General features: G+C 31.7%; 2 protein-coding genes across 2 annotated transcripts in view; both read right to left on the bottom strand.

Annotated features, from left to right (window-relative positions):
* The window catches only part of LOC131945244 (distal membrane-arm assembly complex protein 2), a 65,835-nt gene that overhangs the window by 11,334 nt on the left and 40,277 nt on the right, over positions 1–14,224 (bottom strand). The window lies entirely within an intron of this gene.
* On the bottom strand, positions 35–14,162 carry LOC131945240 (son of sevenless homolog 2). The gene is made up of 24 exons (XM_059306284.1): positions 13,737–14,162; positions 9,461–9,718; positions 8,917–9,000; positions 8,669–8,749; positions 8,300–8,494; positions 8,036–8,173; positions 7,744–7,854; positions 7,536–7,634; positions 7,247–7,371; positions 6,988–7,115; positions 6,598–6,789; positions 6,252–6,369; positions 5,878–6,040; positions 5,620–5,753; positions 5,361–5,477; positions 5,100–5,256; positions 4,717–4,818; positions 4,379–4,534; positions 4,068–4,250; positions 3,443–3,560; positions 3,154–3,326; positions 2,928–3,047; positions 2,493–2,697; positions 35–2,336 (listed from the first exon to the last, which is right to left on the bottom strand). Exons 1-24 carry the CDS (start codon positions 13,842–13,844, stop codon positions 1,957–1,959), a joined length of 3,645 nt encoding a protein of 1,214 aa, XP_059162267.1. The 5' UTR covers positions 13,845–14,162; the 3' UTR covers positions 35–1,956.

The raw sequence follows: 14,224 nt of genomic DNA, 5'->3' as shown, positions 1-14,224 counted from the left end.
TTTTGTGAATAGCCTATCATGATTCTTAGTCGGCATTTTATTAAAAAGAAAATCTAATTCTGACTCGAATAGTAATATTTATAAGTAAAAAATATGATTTTGAATACCACTACTCTGTTTGTTGGATGTAATTCTAAAAAGGTATAAAACAAGGCTTCACAGGAGGATCCACCCACACAATAGCAGCATCTTTAAAAATGTGCTTCTATGGGGTGAAAATGTACCATCAATTTAGTAGCCTTGGTGATGCCTAGTTCCAAGACCTTCAGCAGTGCAATGATGCAACTAATAATACAAAAATTGTACCCAGCTAAGCACTATGCTCTTTTTGCAATTCATTATTTATTTTTGCCTTGTCCAATTTAATGATAGTTCATAATTTGTCTATGAATTGTTCAAGCAGTTAAAAAAAACCTTCAAAACCATTGTTTGCAAATTCAATATAAAGCGGATTTAGAAAATTAGAAATGTAGAGACCAAAGTATAAGAAATAAAAGAAAGATTCAATTTTTAATGAATTTTATTTTTATATGATTATTACTCATAACAGATTTTGGGCCACAGAGACTACTACTAGCAACCTGGACCCTTTCTAGAAAAGATAAGCCCTGGGTAGATTACCTTCCCTCAAGAACAACAATACAACTTTACTATGCTTCTTGTTAAAATGAGTACAATGTTTCTATTTTGAAAGAACATTTATGTGTATCTTGAAACAATTTGTATCAAACATCATAACTCTAGTAATTATATTAATACACAAAGATACGCTATGACTGGATGGTACTTGTTATATTCCCGAGGCTTTGCTGTGGCAGGTTATAGTAGTGAATGGCAAATAAATTTATGTTGGCATTATGTTACAGTGAGATCTTTCACAAAACTAGATTTTACAAAAAAAAAAAAAAAAACTGGTGAAAGTGAACATTTAACCTTGTGTTTCATAATAACACTAAATGATATGGCACAATGGACAAAAGATATCAAATAGTGTCAACAAGTGACCTACTGACCTTTTCTTATATCTGTGAAACTAACTATTACTAGATGTAGTCTACAGTGCACTATTTATTGTAGCATTCAGACCAACACTGGTCAAGCTATGTTAGCAATTAACCTACTGACCTATCAGTTCACAAAAAAAAAATGTACATAGTGTTTCACAAACATTTGAAACAGCCAACAAAATGAATTGATGACCTCGAATGAGTTCATCACATTTGATATATATAAAAGCCAGTCAAAATAGTCTCTAGCTAAAGACATTTAAATTATGTACAATTATATACATTATTATTCTACATTGTAAGAATATGTAGTTATCTCAAAGGTTTTTTTGTGTTTAAATAATTGTATTTTTTTTTATTAAGACCAGGACTGTAAACAGGGACATGAACAGTTCTTAGTCTTAAAACATCACAGCTTATAGCAAACACTAGAGACCTATAGAACAACAGATAAAGATGGCACTGGTACCAATACTGTTGCATTGTTTATCCTCTTTAAATCACATCAATGTATTTTACATAAACTGTCTTGAAAAATAAATGCAGTGAATAGACGCAACTGTACCAGCTATCGTTTTAGACCACAATGGACCAGATTCACTCAGGTTCTGCTGGTTGAGTCTCTTACAGAAAGTCTTTGTTGTGGTCTCAGGAGTAAGTTTTCTCCGGCATTACAGCCAATGTTCACTCATGAAAAATTTGTTCAGCACCACTTCACAGGTGCAGGTAGATGTAGGAAACCACCTGCAACTATAAGCACAAGCCAATTCACACTGGAGAGACCAGCTCCAATTTTTAGAATTTTTTTTTTAACAATTTGTGGATCCACCTACTGAAAACAGCCTTTGTAAGAAAAAGTAATCCATAATGAAATTTTGTTTTCTTTCTAGGTTTCTTAATTTTGAATTTGAAAAAAACCAACAACAAAATCTTTGATTAGTCTCTTATTTTAGCTGCTCTGTTTTCTGTAGTGTGAAAGCCTTTCAAGATACGTCCTTGGTGGCAACACTGGCCGGTCATCACTAGGTTCAGAGTCTTGACACGTGAATGAATTGTAAGAAAATATGGGAGGTGTACCATTTGTGGTATTTGATACACTTTGAGAACGTGCAACATGCTGTGGCATTGAGTCCCGTCGGGGAGGAACTGGTGGTGGTCTGTCACTATCTATTCGAGGTGGCGGCGGGGGTGGCTCAGGGACAAATGGATTGCCACGCCGAGGAGGTAATGGCGGAGGTGTACGCCGGAGTTCTGGTGCATCAGTTGGATTGAAGGAGGGTGTGTGTGGTCCATGAATCTCTCTGTTAGAAGTTGAATTAGAATTTGCTTCTGTGGAGAATGAATGAAAAAAAAAAATGTAGTATTATCAGCAATTCAATCTGATATTCCCGCTAAATTCTTAACATAAACTTGTTTAATTGTAGTGATTTAACAATTTCATTTTTATTTTTACCATTTTTATTGGATTTAAATTTTGAATCTTACCAGGGGAATTTGCAAACACAGTGGCTGTTGGGCTCTGTGGTTTATGTGGAGAAGTTGGTGTATTACAGGCTGAGTGTGAAGAATCATCTTCCTCTGACATTTTAGGCAAAGACGGTAAAGTGTTACTCTTTGTACTGCTACCATGTCTATTAGTGCTGGGCTTTATTCCAGGGCTTTTCAAGGAATACTCTTGAAATCTTTTCCCCTTCGTTGAAAAAACAATGTTTTTATTATTGATAAGAGTACTTAAAAACAAGCAAGGAATAAATGACTTGATGTTATGAATACAATGACATTTTAATCAAACTACTGTTCCCTTGTGTTGTTTTTCTTCTGATGAAAGAAGACCTAAAATGAAGTATAATTTTGCATGTCAATTTATCAAGTTTTTATATAAAAAAAAGCTATGTATGTTGGTTAATGAAAATAACTTACAAATCTGGCTAACTTCCCATCCCTAGGTTCTATATCAAGCGAAGTTTTATACAAATAGTCTTCCAGCTCTTTCTCTGACATTTTCCGTTCTTTAAGTGGATCAAGCATTGCAAAGAATTCCTGTATTCATAAATTAAAATAAACCGTTACAAATCACCCTAGTTTTTATAGACACATTCATTGTGTTCAAAAAATAACTTATTAAAAAAAATTTCTTCCGACATACCCTAATTGAATTTTCTTGATCTAGACAGTAGGGTTGATTCTGATATTGTTGAATTTCTCCTGTAATTTCGGCCACTTTCCTTCGTTTACTAAAGTTTATGATTCCCTCTGGTGCATTAGCTACAAAATCTGGATTGCCTTCTTCAGTTTTGAGAATATTGGTCAAGTACATACCTATATTTTTTTAACAAAGATCATTATTAGTGCATCTAATATCCTAATTTTAAATTATTCAAAGTAACTGATTTTTCATATATTTTAACTTAATGTAGTGTTTATCATCTGCTTACCAAGGAATGGGACACAGGGTGGATTAATGGATCTCAGCTTCTCAATGTATTTTCTAAAGTGATCATTATTTAACTCTGATGCCTCCTCCAAAGCTTTTTGGTATTTACTGGGAAGCTCCTATTTTAAGAAATATAAAGAAGGTATTCCATGATGTTTTAAAGCTAAAACTAAAGAGCAGAAACTATGACTAAAACCAGCAACATTTCTGGAAGAACATAGTTTGAAAATTTGATATAACTACAACTTTGTTAAAGCATATTAATAAAGTCAAGTCCTCTTTAGATTGAAGTGTTACTCTGTTTCCTTGATCTATGCATGTTAAGGAATTGCCCAGGCAACTTTACTTTCCCAGAATGGAGTCTGGTACTGCACTCATCAGAGCTCCGTGAACACAGAGACTAGGGTCCAGAAATCATATATATATATATGATATACCACTCGACTATAACATCCCAGAGTGTGTTAATGGTCCCAGTACAATTTATTTTACATTAAAATATATGGATTGCTTTCATTTCTCTTAACCAGTTTTCTTTTAAATACATTATATATATTGATTTAGTAAAGTTATATTTTAATGAAATTTTTTAAAATTGAAAATAATATCCATATGAAATTTTTTACCCTTTTGGTATGCTCCAGTCTAAAGACTGATGCAGAGTTGAGTGCACCAATCACCTCTAGCACTCCATTAAAATTGTTGAGCTCTTGAAACACCATCATCACTTCAATAACTCTGGACATAACCGCCACCCTCTCATCTAGGTTATGAGTTTCAACAATAAACAATTCCAGCCAATATGTGAACTGAAAGTGGAAAAGCAACAACAAATACAGCATTTAAAATAAAATGTAAATGCTTAATAGAAAATATCAAAAGGTTTTCTTAAAATAAAATTTTAAGACTTCATTAAAAAAAATTCAGATGTTCTTACATTAGTTGAAAAGTGGATCATTTTGAGCAAATTGGGCGCAGTTTGTTGCTTATCTTTCTTCATCCATGGCATACCCACAAGTTCTGATGGCTTAATAGCTCTGTAGAGGTCAAACTCTAACAAGGTTACCTGACGAGCTATTTCTATTGGATGAAGCTATGGAGTTAGAAAATAAAGAGAAAAATCAATGCAAATATTCTTATCAAAAACTTACTCAGAAATAAATATCATCAACAAATAATTGGTAACATTTTTTAAGTATTTTGTTTAAGATACTGATATGTCCATAGTTTAAAGTAATAATACTTTTTATAAAGGATCTGGAAAAATATTTTTACCGTCATAAGATTAAACTCTTCAGGTTTCTTAGTTATGTGCCACTCAATCTTTGGTTTCTTTTCTTGATATGTAAACTCTCTCTCTGTGTTTGAGCTATCAAGCTGTTTCATAACAAGCAAAGTTAAAATGTGTGGAATAGTTTGGGTTTTATGGTTGTGTATGTGAAAAGAATATATGCAGTGGTAAAGAAATATATAAATTCTACTTCCTACCCAATGAACCACTGGGTCTAAAGCGAAACTTTACTTTTCTTTATGTGAAAATGATAATAAAATTATTAATTTCAACATTTAACTTTCATTTTTGTAATTAAATTGTGGCTGTATAGTTAGAAATAAAGTTAATTTTAACAAATTGGTTGGTAAAAACTTCTTGATATTACCTTCCTTTGTATACTTTTTGAAATAATGTCAGCCATTTTTCGCATGGCCTTGCCTTTGATATTTTGTAGAAATTTATTGAGTCTGACCAGCAGCTCTGGGTCCCGTTCAAAGTCATAAAAATGGTTGTCTACCCAATGACGGAAAACATTAGCAACCCTTTGAATAACAGAAGATGTATTATTTCATTGAAAACAAGGTAGCAGAGTACATTATTAACAGAGGTAATCTGTTTGAAGAAAAAGCTTTAAAAAGACCATTACCTAAATTGCACAGGTTTAACATATTCATTACGAAAGCGCTTTATGTCTTCTCTCATCTTAAGACTAGCATTATCATCCATTGTTGGACTACCAAAGTTAGGTTCAGGAATATCAAAGCTAGGGAAAAAATTAACATATTACCACTCCATTTTTAACAAATTAAAAAAAAAAGTTAGTCATTTTTGAGAAATACTTGAAATTAAACAAATAAGTAGAAAAAAAAATCTATTTAAAAAATTGTATAAAAGACAATAGATACCGTTTGACCAACAAATCTAGAAGTTCTCTTGAACTACAAAAGGAACGGTATGTCAATAAAAATGTGCGCAAAAAACGTGGATCTGCATACATGTGGTATGTTAGCCTTTCTACCAATTTAACAAGCTGTCCTCCCTGTGAAAGTAAAGCAAACAGTAATTATTTGTTTAATAACAATTTAAAGTTTTTTAGAACCTCTAAAAACTACACTTATTTCTCTATGGTGTGTTTCCTGTTTTAACAAAAAAAAAAAAAATACCTTAATGAGTGGACTTTCATGTGATGAGTCCTGATTTTCTTCAAATATTATGTTTTTTGATGAATCTTCCATTGCAAATTCATACTGACTAGAAGATGGCAGTATCAGAGGGTTGTTCTTCTCTTCTTCCCTCAACATACTATCCAGGCTTCTTTCAAGCATACTAATTGATTGAAAAACATTTTCTGTTGGTTCTTTTTTTCAAACTCCATACAAATATTCTGATTAAAACTTAGTTATAATAGGACTAATGAATAATCTAACAATCTAAATAATGTTCTGTCCCATGGTTTAGTAAAAGAAAAATTAACTATTAATATGTTTGATGACTATAAATATTTTTTCAAAATGAAAGAAATTAAGTAAAGTAATACCTCCTTGTTTGCAGAGAAACCAGAGCAGCCATCCAGTTAAACTTATCTTCACTAGTCTTGGCTTGTAACACAATGTGTGAGTGCTCACGTGGATGGATTTCAAAAGCATTTCTCAAATCTGTGTAAAAACAGATAAATAGCTATTTTACCTCTTTTGAACTGAACATTAAATTAACTAGAGTGATTTAAATAACTAAAAACAATTCTAAAATAGTTTTAAATTAGAAGGAGTGAGGAAAGAAAAAATAAATTGAGAAACTTTAAAATTAGAAAAAATGTTTTCTTAAAACCAAAATAACTTGGCAAAGAATGACTGGTTTTTAATTTTTTTTTTAAAATATATTACCTTCTGTGTCCTCTTTATCCACAACCTCTATTTTTCTGATGAGAAATTTCTCTTTCAGCTTGTATTCAGAAACAGGACCTGTTCCTGATGTCCTTCTAGGATTTGATTTACATAATATAATAAGCCCATCAAACAGAAAACAATATCTTTCAGGGGGGGTCCGGCGACCAGTTACTTTCGTTAATGGGCCCTCTGGAATAAAATATTGATTCTTTTAAAATAATATGGTGAATAAAAAAAGAAAAAAGAATAAAAGGTTTTGGATAAATCAATGGCATGAAATAATGTAAACTTTAGCAGTAATGATCAGGGTTAAGAGTGGTTCACAAGGAACGTATCTGCAAGACACATATTTATAAGAACTTGATATGATTTGAAATAATCCATTACCCATGATAAATTCACTGCACATCTGAATAATATCTTTACTGTCCCAGTTATCAATGCTTTTCTGAATCTCTGTCATCTTTTGAACAGTAGCTGACCTTGAGTGGGAATGCATTCTCAATGACAACTCCCTGAGGTAATTGAAAAATATAACAAGTTAAGCTCATACAACTAACTTAGTCATTACAATAAACATTTTATAACAAATCTAAATAGATATCAACTTTCACAAGATAAATAAACAAAAAGTTAATTCACTCACCAATTCTTTCTTTTTGGTATGTTACTAAGTTGCCTTTCAAGCCGGGCTTTGAGTGCTTGTAAAAGTCCATCAGCTTGGGTTAAACATTCTCTGTCTTCATCACTGGGGCTTACACAAATTAGTGCCTGAATAAGTGAGTTAAAGAATGTTATCAAAAAATATTTTTATTTACATGTGCTTGAATGCTGCCACAAGTATTTCAAGTAAGGTTAAAAACTGAGTTTTAATCTTTCTTTTTACATACTTCATGAAAACTAAACAGACACCCAACACACTTTTGCTTTCTTACCTTAACTATTTCAAAATACTGGAGGCAGTGAAACATAGGACCCATTAGGAGTTTTGGTAAAACATATTTAAATGCTTCTCTGAATCCATTACCTGCTTCCTGTTTTAACAGAAAAAATTTCGTAATCACATTTGTGATAGAAAAAGTACTTATTTGCTTGGAAAAGTTTCTAGCTTTTAAAGTACTTAAAAAGGAAACTGTACAATACCTTTAAGTAAGCAATAACATCATCTCTCATAAGTAGTGCATTGAGTCGACCTTTCCCATTAGGTGCTATCATATCAGTCACATATCGTTCATAGACACTGAATTCTTCTCCCTATGAGGAATAAGATATATTATTTAAAATATCAAGAACATGAGAAAGTGTATACACAATACAGTCAGACAATGTTAACAGAGATAGCTTAAAAACTCAATGCAGTTGTTACCTTTTACCTCATTTTTGCTGCTAAATGGCACCAAACTATATAAATAAATAATCACTTATTCAAAGTTACCTCTGTAAGATCAGTAAAACAGGTTCCAACTAATGGTGCTTCCCCTTGTGCCATTTCAACTTGATCCTCCACAGAGCTGAGAAGCTTGGCAGTAAAATCATAGATGTCCAGAATATTGCTAAAGATTACTTCAAGATCCTGTATAGTTCAAATAAAGATTACTTCAAGATCCTGTATAGTTCAAATAAGCATTGAATCATCTAATTAAAAAAAAGTAATTTTAAAATAAGACAAACGATCAAGTCTGTAACCAATTTATTTTACCTTAGAACGAGGAAAGAATTTTGCAAAAGGGGCGCGAAAAACCCGAATAATCATGTTCAAATCTCTAAGATACTGAGTTTCTTCCATAATTAGGTCTTTCACAATTTCCTCGTAAGACATCTTTTCTCTTCTCACTGGTTCGTCCTCCACCATAACCGAGATCTCCTCCTCTTGAAAGAACATATCGTAAAGAACCTAAAAACAAATTAGAAATAATCTCAATATCTATGACCAGAATTTTAAATTCCTTTTTCATCTCTTAGCATGAATTTTTCTGCCACAGTTAATTACCATCAGGGAGAGTACTAGATAAGCATTTTACAAAGACACGGTCAGAAGTTTTTCTTCACATGAAAACAGTTAACTTACCTGATCTGCACATATTGCCACTTTGATGTCTTGCAAACTTATCTCAGTGTGTCTGATGTTTTTTACATAGATACCAGAAATCTGTTGTAGAAAGCAAATATATGTTAAAATAATTTGGCAGGGACAGTTTTCAAAGTAATACTATAAGCACACAGAAAAACATGATTTTTATAAGAATATCAATCAAATATGCACTGATGCAGTTATCAATTCCATAATTAAAATTAAAAACAATTAGCTCAACTCACTTTAAGAATATCTGCAGCAATATACTCTAAAACTGCTGTTATGTATAATGCCAGATTGTAATCCACTCTGTAACCCAGCTCATCCTGTGTAGGAAAAAATATCAAAATAAATCAGATACTGAGAGGTTCGGGTGTGGTGTAATTAAGATAATTAATAGTGTTTATATTCTCGCAATTAAATGAGTTAATTACTTATAAAATGAAATCAGGTTTGGATCACTGAAGTAAAGAAAATTGCAATACAGTTCCATAGCAATGTAAGAGGAATTTCTATACTAATATTAATATATCTGTATCACTAATAAGTGGTACATATTACATGTCTCAACCCAAGGGAGAATTTAATTTGACATATTCACAGCTCAATTACCACTTAGCTCTTTAAAAAAAAAGATAATACAACAATTTTAACAATGTAAAAATGTCTTATACCCTCAGATAAGGAAACAAAAATTATAAGAATAAGCTTAACGCTGTAATGAAAACCTTAGTACAAGCACTGCTTATTTCCTTTATTGTAGAATTCAAATAAACTTTTATTTACCCTGAGAAGTGGAAGAATTTTATCAACTGGGAGCACAATGGTAGAGTTCTTTTTGCCATCTTTGAGGGCATTCTGTGCATCACGCATGGCCCATTTGTCAATAGGGTCTGGAAATGTTCTAGAAATGCGCTCATCAACATCTTCTGGTGAATGTGGTTGAGCTGAACACAGAGTTCCAAGTAGTCTTATCATAAGATTTTCTATATAATCCAAAGCATCCTCTTTGGTTGCTAGACAAGGATGAACTTGCTTTTGAACCTATAAAAAATAGAAAGCAAAATAAAATTACTAACACAAAATTTATACAGGACAGAGAGACTCTTTAGATCAATCATTTATGGTAGAGAAAACAAAATTAAGTTTCTTTCTGCAGATGAACCTGACTGAATTATACAAATAAACACAAAAATGAAATTCTCTAGATTTATATTTTACTTTCTGATAGGGAAAGTACAGTAATTCTGTAAATAATCAGAATTGTGATTTTGACAAATTTGATACAGAAGATATTTTAAGAACTTTCTCTAAAAATTGAGGTTTTGTCACAAACCTTCTACAGCCTGATTCCACTGTACATGCTATACCCACCCTATACTTTTATATACGAATATAAAAGAAAGTTGACGAGAAAATATTCCCAGTGACTATACCTAATTTCTTTCAAGCAAATACTTATAAAAATAATAGATTATGAACATATTAAACGTGCTCTGATCTTCAAAAGAAATAAACATAAACAATAATCCATTAAAAATGTGAATCCTAATTTAAAGAAAGAAATTTGAACTGTCAATATATGAAAGCGGTGGGAAGGAATCATGTGACAGTATTCTAAAATACAAGATAGGAAATAGTTTTATTAATGCCGCACACAATTGGTCAACAAGGTAAAGAATTAGTCAACCCTAACCAACCAATCAGCAAGTGATTGGTCAGTAGAAAATCCTGTGGTTGGCCATACACACCTACTTGTAATCGACTTGTAGTTCTTGTAGAATTGCTAAGAGTCATCATTTTGTTTTGTAGAGTCAAAAGTAATTTATAAAAATAGATCTAGGTTGTGGAAGATTGGGATTATGGATGAGACATGACAGTGATAGGTGAGTATAAATATTTTGTTGTGCTAGTGTACAAGAGACTTTGTTGGTTTAATTTAACCTAAACTAGAATAGCCCAGATAAGAAAATATAAGTAAAAGAAAAGACCCTTCTTTAGTATTATTATGCTACTTTACTGATAAATGATTACCCTGGTTTTTATAAAGAGCAAACAGATTACTGTGTTAAGTTTAAGTCATCAAGATGCATCATGTCTATCAGACATGAAGTGAGAATTTTTTAAATTTAATGTTAAATAAAGTAGTGAAGCTTATATTTAGAATTTATATTAGGATTAACTTAAGCCTAATTACTTAAAAGTTACTCAGTAGTTAACAATAAAATTAACATGAATCAGAATGTAACAAGGTGAGGTTACATTTATTAAGAAAGAAGACAAAAATTTGGGGTGTGTTATACTTATATACTAATGTCAGATAATGAAAAAAATAATAAAATTATCACAAAAAAGGTGTTATATTATTGATAGTAAACTCAATTTTAACTAAATACTAATATAACTAGCTAATGGCAACATTAAACCAAGTCCTAACTCTAATTTCTATTTAGAACACTAAAATTAGATCACAATGTTAATAACACGCCTTTCAGTTTCAGAAGAGACTATTGTCAGACAAGCTAACACCAATACTTCTAAAATTAAATATATACTAAAGTCTATAAAGGAGTATTGGTATTAAGTATTAATATTGCCTGGAAATAGATGCTTCAGAAACAGGTGTTAGTAGAAGTAGGGTTTTGATTAAAAAAAAATATTTAAAAAATCATATTATAAAAATAAAAAGATTTTCTTTTTAGCTCAGTTTTTTTAGTGGATTTCTTTTGTGAGGGGTGGAATCCCCTTGTTTTTGCATTGGCCATTTGTGACTAAGTCATGGTATACTTGAATAAATAGAGCATAGTTATTTTGCTTGCAGTTCTATTTATGTTCATATCTGCAGAGTTTAGATAGAATGATATAAAGAAATTGTATACGTTGTTGAACTGAATAAAAATAATACAAAATGTATATTTTTGTGTTGGCTTCCTCCCCTAACCCCAAAAAATAATGTGCTACGGAAATATGAAAATGTTTCTAAAGCAATGTTTTATATATATACATTGATTGAAAGAACTACATAGTCAGACAACTTAAGTAAACCACTTGAGCACTGTAATGTGCATATAACTGCCTGATTATTTTGGGCAGGTGAAGTAGAGCCAATCTTTAAGCCATTTTGTTATAAATGAACTAAAGTTATCAGATCAATGTTTTTATGTGTGTATGAATTCTGATTTTCACCACATAACTATAAATAATGGTAAGTAGAACTTTAAAACTTAAAATTACAATTAGCACATGGCTAGTGTATAGCGACTGACAGGTAACCTACGCCTGATTCTTGTCTAGTCTGCCGAAAATAAATTTTAGGAAAAAACATATTTAGATCCAGAGCTGAATAAATGGAAGATAGATTAAAATATTAATATAAATTAGGAGATTTGTTTGCACATTACATAAGACTGCTGTTGTTAGTGTATCAAAACTAAAAAGCAGCAGATTGGGATGAAAAAATATAACAATGGTGGCAACGCGACCTACATACAGTGACTAATTTCAAAAGAGTATAACTAATGTCGGAGTCAAAATATCTAGAAACAAATATTTACAAATACATAAGATATATCTGCTCAGTAATCTTTCATCCTCTAGAATTATCTTTTTAAAAAGTGAGATTCCAATGTTTGCAAAATTAACCTTGATACAGGGGGAAGACAAAAGCAGAGACAGGATACAATCAGATTGCAAAACCATGAAAACAAATGCAAAACCGTTCTACTTTTTAATTAACATTAGGAAATGACCTTTTAAACTATTTTAACTATCAGAAAATAATGAGTTTTCATGTCATGTTTTTACAGCGATCTCTAAAGATACTGACAAACCCTAGTCTAGTAGAAGTATAATAATCTTTTGGTAAGAGTTAAAGTTAAGAGTAGTTTTTCTTACTAAATCTAGAATTTACTCAAATTTCAAATTAAACATGACTACTGAATGATAGACATCCATATTTAATCCATTAGGCACTAATTTTGAAGTTTTTAGTTCATTTTAAACTAAATTACTTAATTTAATATTTATTGACACTCACTGCCATGGCCAACACACCTCTCCATGACAACTCTACTTAAGCTTGAACGTAAAGAAAACCACAAATAGGTTAGACTTTTTAAGTGGCCATGTACCCAGAGTTCCCCACTAGTGATCATCAAATAGCGGTCACGTGGTTTAAAAAAATAAATAAATTTGGTTGTCATTCAAAAGTCGTGTCTTATTTTAAAAAGTGCATGCAATATTTGATTTATTTCTTCATATAATGATAAAACTAATAATTCTACAACCTCCAATTCATTTTTTTGACCTCCGGGCTGATATTTTAGAAGTTCTATTAATTTGAATGAGACCGACTTTTGAATTTAGCCTCCGTTCTCCAAACCAAATTTTAAAATGCTTTTCTGGCATATCTAACCCTGCCACTTATGGTTTGTTGTTATGACACGGAAATCCCGCCATTTTGCGCGTGGTAAACATTTTTAAATGTAATTAGTTGAAGGTCTCTGGAATTTGGCCGTAAAATCGCCGGAAATCAAACGTCCGGTCCGGGCGCCATATTGTTGTTAGCAACCGACCACGCCTCCAAGTTAGCGAGAAATACTAGTTAAGAGAGTACTTAGTAACTTAGAGATCAGGGTTGAAGCTATGATGGTACTACTACTAGTACTAGGTAGGATTTAAGTTAGGGACAGGGTTGCCATTCAGTTAGTGTTGACATTATTTACTAAATTCTGAGGCTTTTGTTAAAAAGTTATGTTATGTAAGCCAATGTTTGAAGTTTAGTTATCAAGTCTGTTTTTATTTTAAAATGTAACTAAAAGAGTAAAAGTAGTAGATTCTAGTACAACCAACCAATTCTTACAACTCACTGTCCTGTAGCCTAATTGTCACTAATGGTTAGTAGCTAAGTAGGCCTAACAAAAGCATTAGGGCCTAATTGGGTTACAAAATTAAGTAATCTAGATCTAAGACTTAAGTGATGATGGATGAGCATTTAAAATTGTATTCAGACTATTCAGTCAGGCAATTTATTTTTAATTATTTTTCAGGAAAACTAACTTACCCCTTTCAGGGCAGTAGTGAATATCCCTTTCCATTTTGATGCATTATTATCCAGAAATGTTAATGTGTGACTTTGACTATCTCCCGATGAATATGGTGAAGCATACATATCGCCAAAATAGAAGGGTTGAGTATTCTGATTATGAAAATAGGCGTTTTAAGATATTTTCTCAAAGCCCACAATTGATGCCATGTTTATAATACAAGGGACATAACCTTGTACATTGATTGGGGTCACCTAGCGATGCAAGTGTTCCTTAGTCAATAGCTGAAGTCCAATAGCCGTCTTCAAAATTAGAAGACAATTGTTAAGTGCTAAATCATTTCACTAAAAGTATTTAAGGTTGAACACTTCAAAATATGCCGTGTTTACTAATTATCATTGATCTAGTTTCCGCATTTATTTTTCGGAAGCAGCTGAGTGTAATGCGCATGCGCATTGTAATCTACATTACGACATACCTGTCAAATTTTACGACTTTTATTGAG

Source organism: Physella acuta, unplaced genomic scaffold, assembly GCF_028476545.2.
Source record: "Physella acuta isolate Inbredline_101_S28 unplaced genomic scaffold, ASM2847654v3 ptg000533l, whole genome shotgun sequence".
NCBI classification, from domain to species: domain Eukaryota; kingdom Metazoa; phylum Mollusca; class Gastropoda; family Physidae; genus Physella; species Physella acuta.
The sequence above is the reverse complement of the archived record's forward strand: the minus strand, read 5'-3'. Positions and strand labels throughout refer to the sequence as shown.

Coding starts and splice junctions, on each gene's coding strand:
- LOC131945240 (XM_059306284.1), bottom strand. CDS start 13,844: ATGTATGCTTCACCATATTCATCGGGAGATAGTCAAAGTCACACATTA. Junction 5,478..5,619: donor CTAGATTTGTTGGTCAAACG/GTATCTATTGTC, acceptor TTTTTTCCCTAG/CTTTGATATTCCTGAACCTA. Junction 4,819..5,099: donor CAAAAAGTATACAAAGGAAG/GTAATATCAAGA, acceptor GTTATGAAACAG/CTTGATAGCTCAAACACAGA.